Source organism: Hemitrygon akajei, chromosome 19 (genome assembly GCF_048418815.1).
Source record: "Hemitrygon akajei chromosome 19, sHemAka1.3, whole genome shotgun sequence".
NCBI classification, from domain to species: domain Eukaryota; kingdom Metazoa; phylum Chordata; class Chondrichthyes; order Myliobatiformes; family Dasyatidae; genus Hemitrygon; species Hemitrygon akajei.
The window spans coordinates 50,055,322-50,078,895 of NC_133142.1; the positions used below are offsets into that span (position 1 = coordinate 50,055,322).

A 23,574-nucleotide genomic window follows, 5' to 3' on the forward strand; every position below is an offset into this window, starting at 1 on the left:
ACATCCTTAACATACATGAGGAGTAAAAATCTTTATGTTACATCTCTGTCTAAATGTGCAATCATATAATAATTTTTAACAAATAGAACTGTCAATGTAACATAGAATACACTCAGATCAGCGTGAGTTAATCAGTCTGACGGCCTGGTGGAAGAAGCCTGTTGGTCCTGGCTTTAATGCTGTGGTACCGTGTTCTGGATGGTAGCAGCTGGAATAAATTGTGGTTGGGGTGATTCAGGTCCCCAATAGTCCTGCAGGCCATTTTTACACACCTGCCTTTGTAAATGTCCTGAATAATGGGAAGTTCACAACTATAGATGCTCTAGGCTGTCTGCACCATTCCCTGCAGAGTCCTGCGATTGAGGGAAGTACAGTTCCCATACCAGGCAGTGATGCAGCCAGTCAGGATGCTCTCAATTGTGCAACTGTAGAAAGTTCTTAGTATTTGGGGGCACATACCAAACTTCCTCAACCGTCTGAAGTGAAAGAGGCGCTGTTGTGCCTTCTTCACCACCCGCTGGTGTGTACAGACCACGTGAGGTCCTCGGTGATGTGTACACCAAGGAACTTAAAGCTGTTCACCCTCTCAACCCCAGATCCATTGATGTCAATAAGGGTTAGCTCGTCTCCATTCCTCCTGTAATCCACACCCAACTCCTTTGTACAGTTGGACTGTGCTCCTTCACTGAGGTCAGTGGGGCTGGTAGGCTGACAGGAACTAGGCTGTCATTTCTGAAAATGCAGGTCAGCTGAATGCTCTTTGGTTAGCTTGTGGTTTGCCTGATTGAGCAAGCAACCGGTATGCAGGTTTGGACTACCCAGGGGGAGCTGCTCAACCCTTCCTTCCTGCCTTGAATAGCTTTTTGAGTTATTTGTAGCAGATTTTTTGCTTAAGCAGTCATTTTAAGAACGTTGATCGTCTTTTGAAGTATCTAAAAACCAAATCTTCAACTGTTTACCTCAAAACAGATGAGATTTCTTCAGCTTCTTTACATCAGTGAAGATCCAAAGGAGCTTAGTAAGAACTAAGCTTGGAAAATTGACAGCCAATTCGCACACAGTGAGCTCCCACAGATATTGCACCCGAGAACTCCCACGTTTGACCAGGCATATTGAGCAATTTACGAAGAACACCAGGGTTCAGGATCCAGTCCCCTCACCTTCGTCTTTTTATAGCCATCAGAAAGGACCATTGATCCAGAATTTGAATCCCATCATTAAACATAGAACAGTACAGCACAGAAACACGCCCTCCTTCAGCGCTGTATGTCGGTGCTGGCAATGAAGCCCGTTTCAACCATACCTCTGCCAGCATGAGGTCTATAATTCTTCCATTCTCTGCCTGGTGATGGACTTCTCTAAGTGGCTGTTCATCATGGCTCCTGGGAAATTTAAATTCAATAAACCTTTGCAGTGAAAAAAAATCATCTCTGTAATGTTAAATTCAAAATTACTGAATTGTTGTACAACAGTTCTGGTTCTCAAGAAGAGGAGATCATGTATTGTCACCCAGTCACGTCATTGTGACTTCAGACTCAAAGCTTGGCTGCTGCAAGGTTGGAGCTAAGAATAGCCAACAAGGGCTGGAGCTGCAGGGAGTTTCCATCTCTCAGAAACAGAAAACAAAACGGGAAAAAAATTCTACGAAAAGCAAACTGATAAGATCAGGGATTATTTTTTTGTGATGATGTCTGAGAGATCATTATTGGCAATGATACCAGGGGTGACTGCCATTGCTCTTTGTAGTGTCAAGGCGCTTTTTGCATCCATCTACAAGACCCTTGCTTATTGAAAAAGCAACAGTTCAGACAGCGTAGATCTCTGTCAGTGCTGTCTTAGAACAAAAGCCTTGATAAATCATGAGAGCAGGAGGAATTTTGACCTCGCTGGTGAGTTTCACAAGGGGGTGGCTGAGAAACAGGATTATTTTGGTGTGATACTAGAGGCAAGACCGAGTATGTGTGCATATAGTTGGGAACTGTGCGGCTAACCCTGTAGACCAGTAATGTCACTTTCTGAGATCGCTATGCAAATGGGAAGCTGCAGTTTATGTGGGTCTGGCTGGGATCCTAGCTCATTGTGTGCAGCTACTTGCAATGAGCTCTTTGTCTATACAAGAAAAAATATTTGTGTATATTTGCGTGCAAGGTAATACTACATTCTAGGCAAGCCTATCCCTGCCTCGGTGTACAGCTGCCTTTTCTGTATGGTTGACCTTTACTTACAACGTTGTCGACGCAGTGGGAGATGACCTCACTTCAAAGTCCAAAACTATTGCAGGGGTTGACAGAGTAGGGGTCAAAATGAGGAGTCAGCCAGCCAGCATAAAGCTGGAGACACACTTCCACCAGGGTGTGGTGAATCTTTGCAATTTAGTGTCCAGGAGGGATAATGGAAACTCAAGACCGAGATCGTAAGGTCTTCAGATATTATGGGAATCAAGAGTTATGGAGTTAGTGTAAAAAAATGGAGTGCAGGTAAATTGGTTTGTTATTGCCAAGTTCTGAGACATTGTGAAAATCTTTGGTTTCATTGCCATCTCATACAGATGATTTCATCACATCGAGACATCAAGGCAGTAAAAGGGAAAACAGTAACAAGATGTAAAGTGTAATGGCTACAGGGAAAGTGTAGTGCAGGCGGACAATAAAGTGGGAAGGCCATGACAAGATGGTTTGGGAGGCTGAGGCTGAGGTGCCAGATATCCAACTCTGCTTTGCGTAACTCTGCACTTCCTGTCTAGACCTGCTGTCCAACCTTGCTGCACATCAGATGGCAAGATGACACTGGTGAATAGTGGCAGCGTGTTGCGGGTAGCTTATAAAAATTGTAAATGTACTACTTTTGTACGACTCTCACTGCAATCTGCAGCCTGCCATTGCCCTTTAAGTAATGTATTCGGAATTATCGTAATGAAATAGTAATCTCCTCTGCTTCCTGTGACCACTCTCAACTCTCAAACGTGCAGGAAGGCACATCAGCATGGTCATAAGAGAGGGAGGAGGGGAGGGCTCCAATCCAGGCTAAAATGCCGAGGCTTGAAGCTTCCTCTGTCCAGTATCCTGTTAGCAAATGTACAGTCACTGGAGAACAAATTTGAGGAACTTAAGGAAAGATTGTTCCATCAGCAGGAAATGAAGAATTTCTGTGTCCTCTGCTTCACAGAGGCGTGGCTCACTCCAGATATGTTGGTAGGACCCAAGGGCTTTTCGATATACAGGATGGACCAGAGTGCATTCAATAACATCATCCCATCAAAACTACTCAATAATCTTCAAAATCTTGGCCTCTTTACTTCCTTATGCAATTGTTCCTCACTGGGGGATCAGAGGTGGAGAAGTCAGCAACTTTAAATTCCTTCATGTTATCATTTCAGAGGGTCTCCTAGGTCCTGCCCGCAAGTGCCATTTTGAATAAAACATGGCACTGCCTCTACTTTCTTAGAAATTCAGCATGTCATCAAAAGATTTGACAAACTTCTATAGATATGTGGTGGGGAGTATATTGACTGGCTGCATCACAGCCCGGTATGGAAACACCAATGCCCTTGAACAGAAAACCCTGCAAAAAATAGTGGGCACAGCCCAACACATTATGGGTAAAATCCTCCCCACCTTTGAGCACATCTACATGGAACACTGTCACAGGAAAGTAACGTCCATCAGCAAGGACACCCACCACCCAGGATATGCTCTCTTCTCGCTGCTGTCATTCGAAGAAGGCACAGTACCCTTGGAACTCGCATCACTTGGTTCAGGAACAGTTGTTACCCCTCAGCTATCAGTCTCTGGAACCAACTTCACTTGCCCTGCCATTGAAACATTCAAAACAAAAACCTATGGACTCACTTTCAAGGACTCTTCATCTCACGTTCTCAATATTTACTGCTCATTTATTTATGTATTTTCTTTCATTTTGTCTTTTCCAAATTGGTTGTTTGCCTGTCCTGCTGGGTGCAGTCTTTCACTGATTCTATTGTGTTTCTTGTATTTACTGCCAATACTTGCAAGAAAATGGATGTGGTGATTGTATGTATTTTGTTAGTAAATTTGCTTTGAACGTTGCTGTTCTGGAGCCCACCACTGGGGGCAGCAGAGGGCCACCTAGCATTTGAAAACAGTGGCCCACACAAAATGCTGGAGGAACTCAGCAGGTCAGGTAGCATCCATGGAGAGGAATAAAAAGTCAACATTCAACCCTTCATCGGCCTGAAATGTCTCAGAGGATTTCTAACTTGTAAAAGATTTCCAAATTAGAAAAGATATATGAACTGATGCACCATCAATAACTCACGCTGAGACTTAGGAAGCGAGATATCGGCTTTTATCGACTGGAAGAATAAACAACACTACATCCTGGGGAAAATGAGGGAGAGCAGCAGCCCACAGTCGCCTTTATACAGGGGTCTGTGGGAGGAGCCACAGGAGCAGTCAGACAGGTATATCTAGTTCACCACATGAACTACGAAGGATTGACAAACACGGGTACAATTCTTACATACTAAAAGGACATGTTGCAGACAAAAGCAGAAGGCTGAGGAATGAATTCTAATTCTTCTTCCTGTCACCTCCATGTTGCTGGCATTTTCCTTGCCATTCCTAACAATCCTAACTGTTTTCTAACATTTACAGAATGCTTTGCCTCTAATTGCATGTAAGGTTTTTCAGTTGTATTCTCCTGACCAGGTGACTGCAATGTTTATTTAGGCCTAGGTGGGCCCCATTGTTTTCCTTGATTAAATCATAGGCCAACGAGATAAGATAGATAGATAGATAGATACTTTATTCATCCCCATGGGGAAATTCAGCATTTCTTCCAATGTCCCGTACACTTGTTGTAGCAAAAACTCATTACATACAATACAATACTTAACTCAGTAATAATATGATATGCATCTAAATCACTAGCTCAAAAAGCATTAATAATAGCTTTAAAAAGTTCTTAAGTCCTGGCAGTTGAATTGTAAAGCCTAATGGCATTGGGGAGTATTGACCTCTTCATCCTGTCTGAGGAGCATTGCATCGACAGTAACCTGTTGCTGAAACTGCTTCTCTGTCTCTGGATGGTGCTATGTAAAGGATGTTCAGGGTTTTCCATAATTGACCGTAGCCTACTCAGCGCCCTTCGCTCAGCTACCGATGTTAAACTCTCCAGTACTTTGCCCACGACAGAGCCCGCCTTCCTTATCAGCTTATTAAGACGTGAGGCGTCCTTCTTCTTAATGCTTCCTCCCCAACACGCCACCACAAAGAAGAGGGCGCTCTCAACAACTGACCTATAGAACATCTTCAGCATCTCACTGCAGACATTGAATGACGCCAACCTTCTAAGGTTCATTCTTCATTTGGTTAGGACAAGAGGTTTAGCGAGGAACATTGGTGAGAAGTTTAATTTTGTCAAAGTAACACTCTGACCCCTGGAAAGGTCAAGCTGGTGTGTCAGAAGGCTGAGGTTGCCAATAAGCCCTTAGGCCCTGTAAAGTGAATATCTGCCACACTTCTGAAAGAGGGCAGTAAGAATCCTGACTGGTGACCATTTGGTTTCTTTCATTCAGATTTTATCTTCATGAAAACGGTATGGGTTGGTGGGGATAGGGAGGGTGAATATCATCGAGTTACTCAAGCAGACAGCACGGTGGTACAGTTGGTAGAGCTGCAGTCTTACAGCTCCGGCAGCCGAGTTTCAATGCTGATCTGGGGTGCAATCCGTGTGGGGTTCTTGCGTACGCCCTGTGACCACATGGCTGTCTTCCCCGTGCTCCAGTTTCCTCCCACATCCCAAAATGTGCAGGTTAGTGTCAGTACCAGAATCGGGATTATTGTCACTGACACAAGTTGTGATATTTGTTGTTTCGCAGCAGCAGTGCATAACTATACTATAAATTACAATAAGAAATATATTTTTGAATTAAATAAGTAGTGCAAAATGAGCAAAAATAAGTGAGATTGCGTTCATGGGTTGGGTTATTGACCATTCAGAAATCTGATGGTGGAGGGGAAGAAGCTGTTCCTACAACACTGATTGTGTGTCTTCAGACTCCTGTACCTCCTTTCTGGTAGTAACGAGAAGAGGGCATGTCCTTAATGATGGGTGCTGCCTTTTTGAGGCATTGCCTTTTAAAGATGTCCTTGATGCTGGGGAGGCTAGTGCTCATAATGGAGCTGGCTGATGGGTTATTAGTAAACTTGGCTTCTGTGAGTTGTATATCCTGAAGGTGGGAAGAATACACACTAAATTCTGCAGATGCTGGAAATCCAGAGCAACACACACATAAATGCTGGAGGAACTCAGCAGGTCAGGAAGCATCTATGGAGAGGAAAAAGCTGTCGACGTTCTGGGCTGGGACCCTTCAGCACGGCAAATGGGCTAGTGTGAAAGTGAGTGATAATGATCAGCATAGATACAATGGACCACAGGGCCTGTCCCATTCTGTATCTCCCTATAAACACTTCTGCAGATTCACATCCCCAGCCTTAAACTTGTCCCTCTTTGTTCAGGTTGAGAGTAATTTCACAGCTTGTACATTCACTGCAGTCCTCAGGAAAAAGTGACAATAAGTTTGAGACATGACGGCCCTGTTATTTGTGGGAAGCGGATGTGGAGACTGTGGGCAGTTTGTTTTGCACTCATATCCTGCAGGTCCTGCCAAACTGATGACTGGTCTGATCAATGTTCCTAGACTACAGGCAGCAGACTGAGCCACTTATAGACAGGTGGGCAGTTCAGATTGAGAATATTAAAATCAGATGCTTCGAACTCTGAGTCAGTGGAAGTCATCTAGCACAGATAATATGCGAGTGGCTTTTAAAGAATCTGGGCTCTTCCATTTTCCTGGAGTTCATTGCTTACAGCTCATTAGACTTACAAAAAGCAAATTTTACTTGTATCTTTGGTTTAAGTGGCCAATATATCTGAATCCAACACCTCCAGAAGTCATGGATTCTGAATTTTTCAATTACATTTCTCTATGATAGGTTTATCATTTTAAAGCCAGGAAGATATATCAGGATAACATTCAGTAAAATGCAGGCAGTAGACAAATCCTTACACAATCTAATCTGGTATTCTGTGTAATGAAAGGGTTAAAACAGATCTTTTTACTCAGACTGGAGTTGTCCATTCACCGTACTGATAATGAGCAAGTTTGTTAGTTAAAGATAATTGGGGTGGCATGGTAGCATAGCGGTTAGCACAGCACTTTATGGTACAGGAGACACGGGTTCGATTCCCACCACTGCCTGTAAGGAGTTTGTACCATCTCCCCATGACCGCATGGGTTTCCTCTGGGAGCTCTAGTTTCCTCCCACAGTCCAAAGACATACCGGTTGGTCAGTTAATTGGTCATTTTAAATTGTCCAGTGATTGCGCTAGAGTTAAATCGAGGTTTGCTGGCTTGCGTGCCTGGAAGCGCCTAAATCTCAATAAGTAAATAATGGCTCTTGATTCACAAGGTCAACGAGACTTTGAGGTATACAGATGTAAGCCATTCAGGAAATGTTATACAACTTGTTTTCTTTTTCCGAGGATGAACAAAACCATTTCACTTAGCAGAGTAATGTTTTGACTGGTAAGATTTTTGGGAACAAGTGAGACTAGTTCAGTGGAAATGCAAAAATCCACTCCATACATCTATCATTAAGAAATAGTTAATTTTAGAATTGTAGCTGACTGGTGGTATGCATAGATTAGAAAATAAGTGAGGGCTTTCTTGATCATGAACAGTGCACAGACTCATTGGGCAGCTGTTCTCTGGCCAGAATCGTGATTGGTGCCAAGGAGATCTAGGAGACTCCAGGCCAGTTGTAAATCAGAGTCCTCGACCAGCAGAAGGGCGAGGGACCTGCTGCTACTGTATTAATAATTCTGTACTCTGTTTTAGATTTGTTTTGCTAATCCTTTGCATTATTTAGTAGAAGAGTGTGGGACCTGTTCTTTTATTATTTTAGATTTAGTGTTTTATATATATATATATATATATCTTTGTTATTATACTCCAATAAAAGACTCTGCAGCAGCTCTGAATCCTCAGAACCTGCTTATCGTTCCCTTACAACTGTTGCCTTGCTTATCGAACAAGGTGTGGACCCTGGAACGAGAGCACTAAAAGAATCGGTGCTGAAACACGAGTCATTACAGAATTAATACATAGATAAGCACGGTACTAAGAGTGTTGCTGTGCCAAGGACCCAGTGCTCTCTCTTGCCTGCTCACGACTGGGGCCCATGGTGAATCCCTGCATTTCCCTGCCAATGAATTGTCCCACAGGGTGAGTGAGCAAGCATTCTCCACAAGGAATGGTGTTGGGTTGGGTTGGGGAGCATCATGAGGTCTCAGTGGTGAGATGTGGGGCTCAGGGCTTCACCCTGTCAGATGGCGACTGTAGTAGTTGCTAGAGTCTCCCTCATCGCCTGCCTCTGGAGGTAATAGAAGCTGCTGTCTTCCCCCTGAAGCAGTAAGGGACCATGATGTAAAGGCTATGGGGTGTTCACTTCCATCACTCATAATGTGTGACATCACTGCACCGGTTTGCAATCTAGCTCACTGCCTACTTTATACAGATGGTATAAGGAATGAGATGGACTTTGTAAAACTTGGGTTTAACACTATTTTAACCTTGATATGTTTGAGTTTCCCAATGCCATCCGTGAACCCTGCTGTGGCATCATCCAGTACCTTTCTTAATTTGCTTTCAGTTGATTCTGTTGCAGGGGATGTGGCATGCAAATGGTGGGTGGATCTCCATACAAGCTGTAGTTGTCTCAGGCAATCACGCTGCACAATGCTGGCCTCCCTGTTTTCACTACTTACAAGCCCAACATAGCTTATTGATTGTTGTATTTCACTGTTGCAAATGTCATTCCCACAGGAGTTGTCTTTTCTCCAGTGTAAGTTCATAGTTGGATATCCACAGGCTTCAGTCTATTATCTTTGAATTGCCGTTCAAACTGATTTTGTGGAGTGACTGAAACAGCCAAGCCAGTGTCCAAATTCATTTTAATTAATTTGCCATTCACTTCTGGTGTAAGCTGTATTGCTTGTTTCTTATTAGTTTTCTCATTTTAAATCTCAAGGCTACTCAGTCCTGTGTAACTCTCATCATTATCAGATTTTCTTTAGTGAGGTGCAAACAAATGATGTGCCATTCGCGTACGTCTTGCAGATAACCCGTACTGAATTATGTAAACAAACAAAGAATGCTAATCATACAATATGTTTACAGTATTACTAGAATATTAAATACACCACACAAGGGGCAGCAATTCACCACCAGTCGATGACAAGGGTTCACACGAGTTTCCCGGGATCCAGGTTTCTGGCACAGAAGTGTCCAGCTCAAGCTAATGTCTTCTCGGAAGAGAGGATCGAGTATGCTCTAATGATGTAGGGTACCATTGTACTGATGAATACACACTGGAGGAACTGTGGGTCAGGCAGCATCCATGGAGGGAAATGGATAGTTGGCGTTTCAGATCCAGGCCAGTGGAATTGGAATTGTTTCATTATTGTCACGTGTACACTGGGAAAAGCTTACTTTTGCATGTCATCCATACAGATCATTTCAGAACATAAGGTAGAATAATGGGAAAGCAATAAAATCAATGCTGTCATCTGGACTGAAGGACAGAGAGCAGATGGCCATTATAAGGAGGTGGAGCAAGAAATAAGTAAAGCTGTTTAATTCACATCCCCTCATTTCTCAACTGCCCGGCACCTCCCTCTGATGCCCCTTGTCCTTCTCCTTGGATTCTGGAGTTCCTCACTTGTAGACCCCAGTCAGTTTGGACTGGTAAAAAACATCTCCCCCACAATCTCCATCAGTACAGGGATGTGTACAAAGCCCCCTGCTCTGCTCACTTTACACCTGTGACTGTGTAGATGAGTACAGCTCCAACACCATATACAACTTTACGGATTGAACCACTGTTGTGGGCTGTATCAAAGGTGGTGATGAATCAGCATACGAGGGGTGATTGATAAGTGTGTGGCCTAAGGCAGAAGGAGTCAATTTTAGAAAACCTAGCACATTTATTTTTCAACGTAGCCCCCTCCTACACGTATACACACTGTCCAGCGGTCGTGGAGCATACGGATCCCTCCTTTGTAGAAGTTGGCATTTTGGACCTCCAGAAGTGGTCCACAGCAAGGGGTGATTCATAAGTTTGTGGTCTAAGGTGGAAGGAGGTGAGTTATTAACTTCAAACTTTCTGCATAATCACTCAGAGGTGAACTGCATGTGCATGTAACGAGAGCTGTATAACTCATCTCCTTCTACTTAGGCCACAAACTTATCAATCACCCCCACTGTGGACCACTTCTACAAAGAAGGGATCCGTATGCTCCATGACCGCTGGACTAAGTGTGTAAATGTAGGAGGGGACTATATTGAAAACTAAATGTGCTAGGTTTTCTAAAATTGACTCCTTCTACCTTAGGCCATGAACTTATCAATCACCCTTCGTACAGGAGATTGAAAACTTGACTCAGTAGTGTAATAACAACAACCTCTCACTCGGTGTCAATAAGTCCAAGGAACTGATTGTAAATTTCAGGAGAGGGAAACCAGGGGTCCATGAACCAGTATTTATCAGAGGATCAGAGGTGGAGAGGGTCAGTAGCTTTAAATTCCCGGGTGTCTCTATTTCAGAGGGCCTGTCCTGGACCCGTCATATAAAGATCATTGTGAAGAAAGCACAACAGTGCCTCTACATCCTCAGGAGATTCGGCACGTCATCAAAAACTTCGGCAGACTTCTATAGATGCGTGGTGGAAAATGTGCCAACTGGCTGCATTACAGCTTGGTATGGAAACACCAGTGCCTTTAATTGGAAAATCCAACAAAAGGTAGTGGATTCAGCCCAGTACATCACAGGAAAACCCTCCCAGCCACTGAACACATCTACATGAAACATTGCCGTAGAAAAGCAGCATCCAACATCAACGATCCTCACCACCCAGGCCATGCTCTTTTGTCAGGGCTGCCGGTAGATTGAAGGTACAAGAGCCTCAGGACTCGTAGCACCGGGTTCAAAAATAGTTACTACCCCTCAACCATCAGGCTCTTCAACAAAATGGGATACCTACACTCTGTTATATTGATGGTTATTACCTTGTTATTTCATGCTTGTTATTTTTCACTGTTTATTTATATCTGCATCTGCACAGTTTGTTTATAGTTCCTGATGTCCACAGTTTACACTTACTGTTCTATAGATTTGCTAAGTACGCCCACAGGAAAAGAATCTCAGGGTTGTATGTGGTGACACGTATGTACCCTGATAATAAATTTTACTTTGAACTTTTTTCCCTTTTCCCTTGATCCACTCTCTTCTCCTATCAGGTTCCTCCTTCTTCAGCCCTTTACCTCGTCCACCTATCACCTCCCAGCTTCTCACCTCACCCCTCCTCCCCCAACCACTCACTTGCCCCCTCACCTTTGTTTCACATCTCACCTTCCAGATTGTTCTCCTTCCCCTCCTGTCGCCTTCTTACTCTAGCTTCTTCCCTGGTTCCTTTCCTGATGGAGGGTCTCGGCCTGAAATGTCGACTGTTTATTCCCCTACATATTTGCTGTCTTAGCATTTTGTGGGCATTGCTCAGAAATCAAATGGTATGATAAGGAGGTACTTACAGTTTAGTACCCCGCTCAGTTATTTAGGAGTTACCTATGTTAAAACTGTGCAATTCACAATTTTACCTTGTAAATTACATGCTTTCAATTTAGTTAATTCCTAAATTGCTGAGCAAGACAGTAAATTCAAGGATTATTCCAGCTGGACTGTGAGTACTGGGCAGGCCCAAATACTAAGTGGGGCTGAATTAAGGAAAAAGACTTGAATATTTTATTTTTGAAAAATATCTACTCAAATCTGCCTAAGTAGGTAGATGGGATTTGATTTAACACCTTGCCTGAAATATGCTCTCAGCAGTGCTTTGCTCTCTTCATATAGCACTGACTTGTTACCTTAAGTCATTTTGCAGGTATCAGGAGGAATTTGTTGACTGTACTGAATTGTCTTGTAAAATCTTCAAGATGAATTTCCTGGACATGCTCAAAAGTAACTTCAGACAAAAATAATCAGGAGATATTCTTATCTTATCTTTTTTTCTCCACTTTTGAGGCTTATTACAAGCAGCAAGCCCACTGGGCAGCCAGCATAGTCAGGGATCTAAGCACATGCTTGCTGCAGTAAGAGCACACAATAGATAAAAGAGTGTGTGGAATGCGGTGGGTATCAAAGCTACCATTGTTAATTGTTTGACATTTGACAATCAATGAAGGTATTGTGGGAGCATTGGGAGGTGGGAGGTCCCGCGGTGAAACATTCCAAAATGGGATAACACAAGAGCTGGTCCAGGCAGCAGCCATGACATATGATATTTGCAGTGAATGGAGCAGTTTCTGCTTTAGATTATTAGCCAGGCAGGAAAATAACTTCATTATTTTTGTTTCGTTAAACTGAAATCAAAGAAATAAACATTTCAAAATAGTCTTAAATGCAAGCTATCAGCTTGCCTTTTAGCGTAAAGCTATGGGGACAGCAGCAACCAGGAATCAATTCCTGCCACTGCCTGTCTGTCAGAGGTTTATATGTACGTTCTCCCTGTGACTGCGTGGTTTTGCTTCAGTTTCACTCCAAAGGCATGCGGGTTATTTTTATTCAGTCAAAATAAAAATAAAATAAATAAAAAATCTTGCTGTCTTTGTTCATCGTTATCATCATTGATCATAATGCTGCTGTTCAATGTGTTTAACTCCACTGAATCAGTCAAAATCTGTACTCTTTATCAGTTTACATTTTGAGCTTTCGTTCACTCTGATGAGAAACAGCATTACGTATGCCTGAATATGGATTTTCGTTTCCTGCAGGTTTACACAGGAGGAATGCTAGATACTGTTTTTCATCAGAGGTTTTAATTCTTACTCACCAAAGAACCAGTTTCATTAAATAGCATACTGACCTGTAATGCTTGAATATTGTTGTTTTACCAAATTATCTTTATTTCATTAGAGATATAAACTCTGCTGAATCTAGACACAGAATCTATAAACTGTCAAGTTTCAGTTACAGGAATAAATTATTTCAGATTAAGTTCAACATTATTCCCTTTTATGAGCTCATTTAAATTGGTTAGGATTCCATACAAGTGAGTTCCCATGGGCAAATGTTTTCCTATTGGATCACATAATTATTTTTGGTGTACGAACTATCATGAGAATACTCTGTTAAAATAATTAAATCTTTCGATGTGAAACAAGGAGATTACTCACAACTCCTTGCCGCTCCTCTGCCACCTGAATCAAAGGAGTTGATTTAGTTGCATTTTAATCACAGTAATGTGAGGAATAGTGATTCAGGATTAAAGTTTGTCATGTGCACATTGATACATAGAGTGAAATGCGTCATTTGCGTTAACAACCAAGACACCTGAGGGGGTGCTCGGGGCAGCCCCCGAGTGTCGTCACACATTCCGGTGCCAACATGGCATGCCCACAGTGTTCAGCAGAACAACACAGAACACAACAAGCAGCAAAACAAATAGTAATCGCAGGCCTTGGGCTGCATTCACTTTGTCCCAGTTCCATTACACCAATCAAGCCCCAGTAAGTGACCAGAAGATGACCATGACAAAGTTAGCTGACTGCTCTGAATAAAGTTTAAAACATGGGTAGCCAGACTAAATGTTCTCTTGACCTTGGCTGAGCTGGCAAGATAATTGCTCACCTTGGAATGACTAGGAACTTGTCCTATTTGTTGCTGGCCAGGAAAGGAAAGATGGAGCCCTGTTTATTTGTGCTTCATCATAAGAATTTGGTGAATATCTGAATGTTTTCTCTGCTCATTGCCAATCCATTGTGACTTGTTTTACTTCCACTTATCAAAGACCTTTAGAACTGTGAACTCACGAAATTTCCGCCTAATCTCTTTTCAATGGGAACAATATTTGTTTATCCATCTCTCAATTCAGCTGAAATCCTCCATTCTTGGTGCAGTGCCAGTAATTGCTGAGTACTCAGTCTCACTTTTACCGAGCAGATCGGATTTCTTCCATTACTCTCCACTCAAGGGCATTGGTGTTTCCATACCAGGCTGTGATATACCAACGCAAACACTAGGAAATCTGCAGATGCTGAAAATTCAAGCAACACACACAAAAAGCTGGAGGAACGCAGCAAGTCAGGCAGCATCTATAGGAAGAAGTACAGTCGACGTTTCGGGCAGATGCTGCCTGGCCTGCTGCGTTCCACCAGCATTTTGTGTGATATACCAGTCTATATTCTCCAGCACACATCTATGGAAGTTCGTCAAAGTTTTAAATGTCAAAAGGAATCCTCAAGATTTCCTAAGAAAGTAGAAGTGCTACTGTGCTTTTTTTATATTGCACTTGTGAGCTGGGCCGAGGACAGATCCTCTGAAATGATAACACCGAGGAACTTAAAGTTGCTGACCCTCTCCACCTCTGATCCCCTGGTGAGGACTGGCTCATGGACCTTCAGTTTCCTCCTCCTGAAGTCAATAATCAGCTCCTTGGTCTTGCTAACATTGAGTGAGAGGTTGTTGTTGTGGCATCACTCAGCCAGATTTTCAGTCTCCCTCCTTTGATCAATCACCACCATTGGATTCAGCCTACAACAGTGGTGTTGTCAGCACGCTTGAATATGCCATTGGAGTTGTACTTAGCCACAAAGTCATAAGGGTAAAGCGCGTCAGCAGGGGGCTAAGCACACATCCCTGTGGTGCACCTGTGCTGATGCAGAATGTAGAGGAGATGTTGCCAATCCGAACTGACTGGGTTCTGCAAGTGAGGAAATCCAGGATCCAATTGTACAGGGAGGTATTGAGAGCAAGATCTTGAAGCTTATTGATTTGTTTTGAGGGGATGATGGTGTGAAATACCATGCAATAGTCAATAAAAAGCATCCTGATGTATGCATCTTTGCAGTCGAGATGCTCCAAGATTGAATGAAGAGCCAATAAGATTGAATCTGCTGTGGATCTGGTGTACCAGTATGCAAATTAGAGCAGATCCCAGCTGCTTCTTGTTTGTTTCATCACCAGCTTCATCACTGTGGATGCAAATGCTACTGGATGATGTTCATTGAGGCTGATTCCCCTGTTCTTCTTTGTATAAGTGAGATCTGCTTGAAGCAGGTGGGAACCCCAGATTGCTGAAGCTAGAGATAAAAGATATCAGAGAACACTCCAGCCAGTTGATCTTCAGTTCTTGGCCAGTACCCTGTCTGTGCTAGATTCCTTTTGTCGGTTCACCCTCCAGTGGGATGCTGTCACGCTGGCCTCAGAGACTGAAACCACAGGATCATCGGGGACTGTGGGAGTTTGTGATGGTTTCTCCGTGTTTTGGTGGTCAATGCAAGCATCGAAGACATTAAGCTCATCTGGAGGCAAAGCCCTGTTGCACCTGTGTCACTTGGTTTTACTTTATAAAGGGAAATAGCACTCAAGCCCTGCCACAACTGTCGAGCATCCTTTGTTGACTCGGGGTAGTCCGGAATCGTCACTTCGCCCGTGAGAGGGCTTTCCAGGGATTGTACCTCACTTGGTTGCCAGACTGGAATGCCTCTGATCTGGCCCTCAGCGGAATGCAGATCTCATGGTTCATCCGGGGTTTCTGCTTGGAGAAGACTCTGAATGGTTTTGTGGGGACGTACTCATCTACAACTGTTTAAATGAAGTCTGTGACAGCCATGGTGTATTCATTCAGATCCACAGATGAGCCATTGAAGACGGTTCAATCCACTGCAGTGAGAGTAATTCAAAAGAGACATACATGGTACGTAACCCCACCCCCACCTTCCACCGAAGCATCGCCATGGTTTGCTGGCGCCATCTTGCCAACCTGGAACACAGGAAATGTAACAAAAAAAACACTAACAATGTGAAATAGAGAAAAGCTGTTTTTTCCTCAACTGAAGGAAGAGTACCTTTAAACACTGTTTGGAGAAACTTTTGGTGTGTGTGTGGGGGGTGGGGTGGGATTCGGCGGTTCTATTGCAAGGACGCTAGTATGGAAGTGTGGCATGAAATGGAAAGGGGTAAATACTATTTTGCTCCATGGATGGTAAAATATAAAAGAGTATAGTGCTGCCTTGTATAATTTCTACTGGATGATCTAGTGAGGGAACTTCCAGCTTGTAATCCACAACCTGTAATGCTCTAAAGCTTTTATAGGGAGTCTGCTGGTTTTGGGGTTCAGAGCAGGTTCAGATTCAGATTTGTTTATCAGATGTACATTGAAGCACACAGTGAAATGGGCCGTTTGTGTTAACAACCCACACATCCAACAGTATGCTGGGGAAAACCTACAAGTGTCATCACACATTCACAGAACACAACAAAACAGAACAAGCTGTGACCCTCCCTCCCACCCACGCACACGCCCAGTCCTCCAACCCCAGTGCAGACCAACTTCAGCCCCCAGTAGACTTGTAGATGTGCAGAATCTGGCCTTCAACTTCCCCAGCAGATTTGGGGTTCCAGCCCACGAGCCTCGGCTTCTAGACTTCTGATTGACCTTCGGGTTTCGATGTTCGATAGCAACCTAAGATTTGCCAATGATAATGAACGAGGACCCTGGATGATAACCATGAACGCTGGGTCTCGAATACCCAATTCACCCTTAACAGGACATGAACACTAGGCATCAAACTCCGGTCTTGCCAATTTGCATACCTAGGGGTTACCATCGCTTGTGCTCCCCACCCATATGGAAATCTGATTCCCGAATACACCAATGACTCCTGGTCTGCTAGGAGACCCAGAAGTGATTGCCAATGGGAATATATAACCATATAACAATTACAGCACGGAAACAGGCCATCTCAGCCCTTCTAGTCCGTGCCGAACGCTTACTCTCACCTAGTCCCACCGACCTGCACTCAGCCCATAACCCTCCGCTCCTTTCCTGTCCATATACCTATCCAATTTTTTCTAAAAATAACAATGTCAAACCTGCCTCTACCACTTCTACTGGAAGCTCGTTCCACACAGCTACCACTGTCTGAGTAAAGAAGTTCCCCCTCATGTTACCCCTAAACTTTTGCCCCCTAACCCTCAACTCATGTCCTCCCTCAAAAGAAACTATCCTTCATTGGGACATTATTAGGAGAACACAGTTATCAGAAAAGTGCTGCATTCAATGGCACTGATCCACGATCCCTTGTTCGTAGCTGCCAAGATCAGGTTGGGGGTGGGGAGGGGTAGCATATTGAATTTTCCCATTTCTCCATCGTACTGATCTTACAGCGCCAGGAATCTGGGTTGAGTTCTCACCACTGTAAGAAACTTGTATGTTCTCCCCGTGACCACGTGGATTTCCTCTGGATGCTCTGGTTTCCTCCCACCGTACAAAGATGTACAGGTGAGCAGGTTAATTGTTCCATGGGTGCTATTGGCAGTGTGGAGTCTTAAGGCCATGTTACCATGCTGTATCTCCGAATTTAAAACAAAACCATTGTCCACTCAAGTAAATCGATTCAGCTGGGCTCAGAATGTGATTTAACAATGAAGTCTGGATGCAGATATCTTTGTGAAGCACGCACCCTCAACTGATTACTTCTTCAGTCTTATTCCATGCCAGGAAACATTCAGGATCTGGGGCTGCAGAAGCCCTTTAGAAGCTACTTTGTATGTGTGGAAATAAGCAAGGTTGGTGAGTAAGGCTTAGTTTGTTAATGAAAGACAGCATGTTCCTAACTCACTCTTCACAAACATGAGTCATTCACTTCATTAGGTGTATGAAAAATACTAAACATTTATCTTATTTATTGGAATTACTCTGGTAATGATGAACACAAAAGCACATTACGGTATTGTTGTAGTAACCTGTCTGGTTCACTAATGTCCTTCAGGGAGGAATTCTGTTGTTCTTGCACCGTCCGTGACTCAAGGCTTGGAATAAGGCTGAACTCTGAAGTGATTTAGCAAGCCACTCATTTGTATTGTCATTAAAACAATGGAAGGGCAAAAGCAAAAAGTAAAGCAGACCCAGGCACCAATTTCAGATATGTTCCCTGCCCGTACAAGGTCCTCCTTACAATCGTCTGGGACTGGAGCGAAACTGAAACTGGTGTCCTGCAGACTGCTCTTGCGACACCTGATACTGTACTCACAGAATCCAGACGTGTGTGATACACCATTCCTCCGTTACACTCCCTGGGAATGCCACATCCCACTGAACTGATCCATCAGAGGAAGAGACACAGGGAGGTACAGAAAGGAGGGGGTAGCCGGGGTGTCATCAGAATCAGATTTAGTATCACCGGCGTGCGTCAGGACATTTGGTGTCATGCGACACCAGTACAATGCATACATAATAATCAAAATTCAAGCTCCTGCCTCCTTCCTGATGGTGGCAGTGAAAAGAGGACATGTCCTGGATGATGTGCGTCCTTGATGGTGGATGCCACCTTTTCGAGGCATGGCTTCTTGAAGATGCTATGTCATCCCATGCCCACACTTTGAGAGGTCTGATCACCTGGCTGTACTTCTACTAGCTGAGTATAGGCAGAGACTGATGACCACAGCACCAAGAGGACCAAGAAGGTATGAACTGCAACTGGAGTTAATGTAGTCTCCTGGTTTCAGGTAAAACCTCCTTCTCCTCCTCCTGTGGTGATAGAGGCAGATTCATTCAGGATATTTAAGAAACTCTTAGATAGGCATGTGGATGATAGAAAAATTGAGGGTTATGTAGAAGGGAATGGTTATAACTTTTAAGTTAAAAAGTCAGTACAATATTATGGGCCAAAGGGCCTGAAGTATGCTGTGATGTTCGATGTTCAGCATCCTGTTATTTTTTCTATTTTGTCTCAAGGTACTTACGTATGAAATGATTTGTCTGGTTAGCATGCAAACTAAAGTTTTTCACTGTATCTCAGTATACATAACAATAATAAATTTATTCCAATATCATCGCTGACTTAACATGTCTTAGTATCTCCTAACACATCAAGTTTTGTTTTCTAACATCAAGTAGCATTGACTCGTACAACACAGAAACAGGCCCTTCAGCCCACTATATCCATACTAGCAATCAAATACTCATCCACACTGATTCTGTTTGGTCCATGGCCTTCTCAGCCTCGATGATTCCGGTGCATGTAAAATGTAAATGTTTGGTCTAGGTACTTTTGGGAGATTACATGCCCAATATGGTAATGCTGCAAGTTGTTTATTGTGTGCAGTGTGCTGGTGACTATGTTAAGATTCCTCTGTCTGACTGTTTCAGACTGCAAGTTCCGTTGCCACTACCGCTGCCGACCTCTGATCCAGCTCGACTGCAACCGGCCAAAGATCAAAACGTTGAACCTTGTGGACGGCGCAGAACAGCCACTCGAGCAGGACACCAATGTGGTAGGGATTGTACAACGTCCTGGTAATAGGAGCCAGAGGAGGGCAGGGGGAGGAATGCAGGAGGGTAGGATTCCCCAGGGACAGCTGGTGCAAGGCAGGTTTATACAAGACACTAACTGCATTATGGTAATGAAGCAGATAATCGTAGTTTATTTGATACCCTTATGTAAGATGGTGTGAAACCAGTTCGTGTTACTTCCAGAGCCTTTCCTTCCAAACTCAGTGACAGCCATGTCTCAGGTCACAGTTACAGACAGAGTGACTTTGTCAGCACCAGCTAATCAACACCCTCAAGCCTGTCAGCTGTAATAGGACACAAGATCTGATTATACTTACGTGATGTAATTATAAGAAAATGAACCCTGTTAACCCTTACCCTTCTGAATAATCAGACACTCTCTACCATTACAAATTAATCCGCACTCTTCTGAACAAACAAGCTCTTCAAAGACTCGTGTCTAATCTTGTCAATTAAATGGTAGTCTTGATGATACTGTCAGAAGCTAACTTTGAATCTGAATGAGACTCCTTCATAAGGAATAGGAGCAGGAGTAGGCCATCTGGCCCGTCCAGCCTCTTCTGCAATCCAGTAAGATCATGGCTGTGGACTCAGTTCCACATACCTACTTTCTTCCCATAAACTTTTAATTTCCCTCCAATGCAAAAAATCTTTTTAACTGTGTCTTAAATAGATTTAATGAGATAGCTGTTGTGTATTTAATATTTCAGTAATATTGTAAATTGTTTGAATAAGCATTCTTTGTTTAAGTCATTCATTATGTAAAAGTATGTGAACGGCATACGTCATTATGCCACCATGTCATAAGTGTGTGCTGCTCTACAAGTACGAACGAAGTTGACATGTTTATTGCCAGGCTCCCATATTTTCTATTCATTTTTGGAGTTTCAAACATAACTGTGGTGACAAGTAAGTTTTAAAATGACCTGTGACAGTTTCCTACCTGTTTAAAGCACAGCGAAACATTCTAGTTAAAAAACCAGTGCAGCGTGTTTTCTTCACAAGAGGACAGAAACAGTTGAGTAAAATACAAAGCACAGCACATTTTTCTTCACAAGGGCAGAAGATGGTAGAGTTTAAAAAAGGCAGAAAATAGATGAAATTCAGGGGGTTCATAAACAAGTGAGTACAGAGAGATAATTTAAATTGTTTAAAAAACAGCAGAAATGGCTGGCTACATCAGAAAGAGAGATCTGTTCGATTAAACAACAGATAATTGGATATTTTGTACTAAGTAAATTGCCCAGTATTTTGAAGCAATTGAATAGCAAAGTAGCACGCACACAAAGAGCATTTTGGGCAAACAAAAATAGATGGACCGCACAGGGAAGAGAAAAAGATAAAAAATCAAGTTACAGTTTCAAGGAGAGCACTAATCTGCATGCTGTTGATGGAAAAATCTGACAATGGTGACACAGGTCTGAGATTTATAATATGAAAACTAACAAGAGACAAGCACGATGGCTGACACTAGAAGTGAATGGCAAATTAATTAAAATGTAATTGAACGCTGGCTCAGCTGTTTCAGTCATTCCACAGAATGAGTTTGAATGGTAATTGAAAGACACTGAACTGAAGCCTGCAGACATTGAAATAAGAACTTGTACTAGAGAAAAGTTAACCCCTGTGAGAATGACATTCATAACAGTGAGATACAACAACCAACAAGCCTGAGCTTATATGCGGTAAAAACAGGAGGGCCAGCATTGTGGGCCCATGACTGGCTGAGACAAGTACAACTTGATAGGAAATCCATCGATCATTTGCATGCCACATCCCCTGTAATAGAGTCGTCAACTGAAAGCGAATTAAGGCAAGGTACTGGATGCGGCCACACCAGTGTTCAAGGATGGCATTGAAAAACTCAAACATATCAAGTGTAAAATAGTGTTAAATTAAAATGCAACACCCAAGTTTTAAAAAGCCTTTCCAGTTCCTTATACCATCCGTGATAAATTAGCCAGTGAGCTAGATCACATGGAGGCAGAAGGAATTCTTTCCAAGGTTGAGCGGAGCATGTGGGCAATGCCAGTGGTCCCAGTGGCCAGGACAAATAGGTCTGATAGGACCTGTGATGATTTTAAGATTACCATCAACCCAGTACTGAAAGTAGGTCAATACCCTCTGCTCAGGATAGAGGATATATTTTCAAACATTTCTGGAGGGAAACACTTCGGCAAAGTAGAATTAGCTGAGGTCTACCTGTAGATGGAGATGGAAGAAGAGTAAAAAGTGTCTGTCACTACAAACACTTACAATGGCTTTATCACTATAATAGTCTTAACTTAGTGTAGCATCTGCACTTGTACACTCACAGAAAGCAATGGACCCGGTGCAACAGGAGTGCCCAGGGTCTCAATGTTACCTGGATGACATTATTGTTACCGGATCTCCAAAATCTCAAGACAGTGTTAAGAAGATTATGAGATTATGGGCTCAGAGCATGACGCTACAAGCGTGAATTCTTTAAACTAAGCATCACTTACTCTGGTGACACCATTGACGCACAAAGATTACACAAGTGTGCTGAGAACATTCAAGTAGCGGTGGTCACCCCAAGGCCAAAACATGTATCACAGTCGTGGTCCTTTTTAGGGTCTGTCAATTATTATCACAGGTTCCTGCCAAACCCGACTACTGTGCTTCACCCCTTGAACTCATTACTACAGGTCAGGAAGAATGGGCAATGGACAACGTAATATGAGGTGGCTTTCCAAAAAGGCAGAGGCAGTGGTGACGTCAGTCACTGTACTCACACGTTATGATCCACATCATCCAGTGAAGCTTGCCTGTGACGCCTCACCTTATGTACAGTCATGTCACGTGTTATGAGTGATGGAAGTGAATGGCCCATAGCCTTTGACTCCCTTACCACTGTAGTGAGACATATGCACAGATTGACAGAGAGGCCCTGATTCTGGTTTGGGTTGTAAAAAGTTTCAATCAGTACTTGTATGGGAGAGATTTTACTGTCCCTACTGATCATCAACCATTGATATCCAGTTTTGAATGCTCAGAAGGGTGTTCCACTAACAGCTGCATCAAGAATGCAGAGTCGGGCTCTGTTTCTTGTAAAACACAATTACAAAATTGAATTCAAGAGGACCACTAATTGTGGAAATGCTGATGAATTGTCCAAGTTACCATTAAAAAAGAAAATACCTGAAAAATTTACAAAAGAGGACACTTGACATATTCTCACTAATGCAAATTAGAAAAACTCCCTATTACAGCCGAGGTAATCCAAAGGGAAACTAGAAAAGACCCCACACTGCCTCAGGTCTACATAACCACTGAAAATAACGGGAACGTGCAGCTGAAATTCCAGCTCCCCCATTTTTACCAGCACCAGAATGAACTTACCCTTGACAGGAGTTACCTTGTGGTGATACAGAGTTGTTGCCCCATCCAAGCACAGATCAAATGTGCTGGAGGAACTACATTCTGATCATCTTGGCATGGTCAAAGTGAAAGCGTTGGCTCAAAGCTTTGTCTGGTGGCCTATGATATATCAGCAGATCGAGCAGCTCACCACGCTCTGTTTGGGTTTCCAACACATTCAAAAGATGCCAAGAGCAGCACCTCTCCAGCCCTGGGAATGGCCTGCATTGCCCTGGCATTGTATTTATGTGGATTTTGCCAGACCATTCATGTGCACAAATTTCTTGGTAATAGTGGATGAAGCTACAAGTGTTCCCAATAACCCCACTACAGCCTCTGATATGTTGAGAAGCTTCTTCTCCAGTACAGTTGTTCCAGAACACTTAGTCAGTGACAATGGACTGCAGTCATTCCTAAAAGTGAATAGAATTAGACATATTACATCTGCAATGTGCCGCCCAGCTACAAATGGCTTGGCGGAAAGATTTGTCCAGAGAGTAATGAACACACTATGAGCAATGTCAGCAGAACACGCTTCCCTGACACCGAATCAGAAGGTTGCCAATTTCCTCCTTGCATATCACAATACAGCACACTCCACAGATCCAGTGCCGGTCTTGTGGCCCACAAACGTGCCTGCAGAGACTAAACTCTCAGCACAGTCAACATTGAAATCGATGGACAGCCGAAGAAGAGAAACTCCACAACCAACGACTCCTTAGTTTTCCCTTGCGCTGACGCTTGGATCTCCTCAAACCCGATCTTAGAGGGATTATGCAGAACGAACAGCTGAGACACCTA

The 23,574-nt window shown here is 43.2% G+C and overlaps 1 protein-coding gene across 2 annotated transcripts in view; it reads left to right on the top strand.

The window, feature by feature from the left end:
- The window catches only part of rassf1 (Ras association domain family member 1), a 110,588-nt gene that overhangs the window by 58,109 nt on the left and 28,905 nt on the right, over positions 1-23,574 (top strand). For both annotated transcript variants that reach the window (XM_073072481.1, XM_073072482.1), the window contains exon 2: positions 19,249-19,373. In XM_073072481.1, coding sequence (XP_072928582.1) covers positions 19,249-19,373 — 125 coding nt within the window. The remainder of the gene's footprint in view (positions 1-19,248; positions 19,374-23,574) is intronic.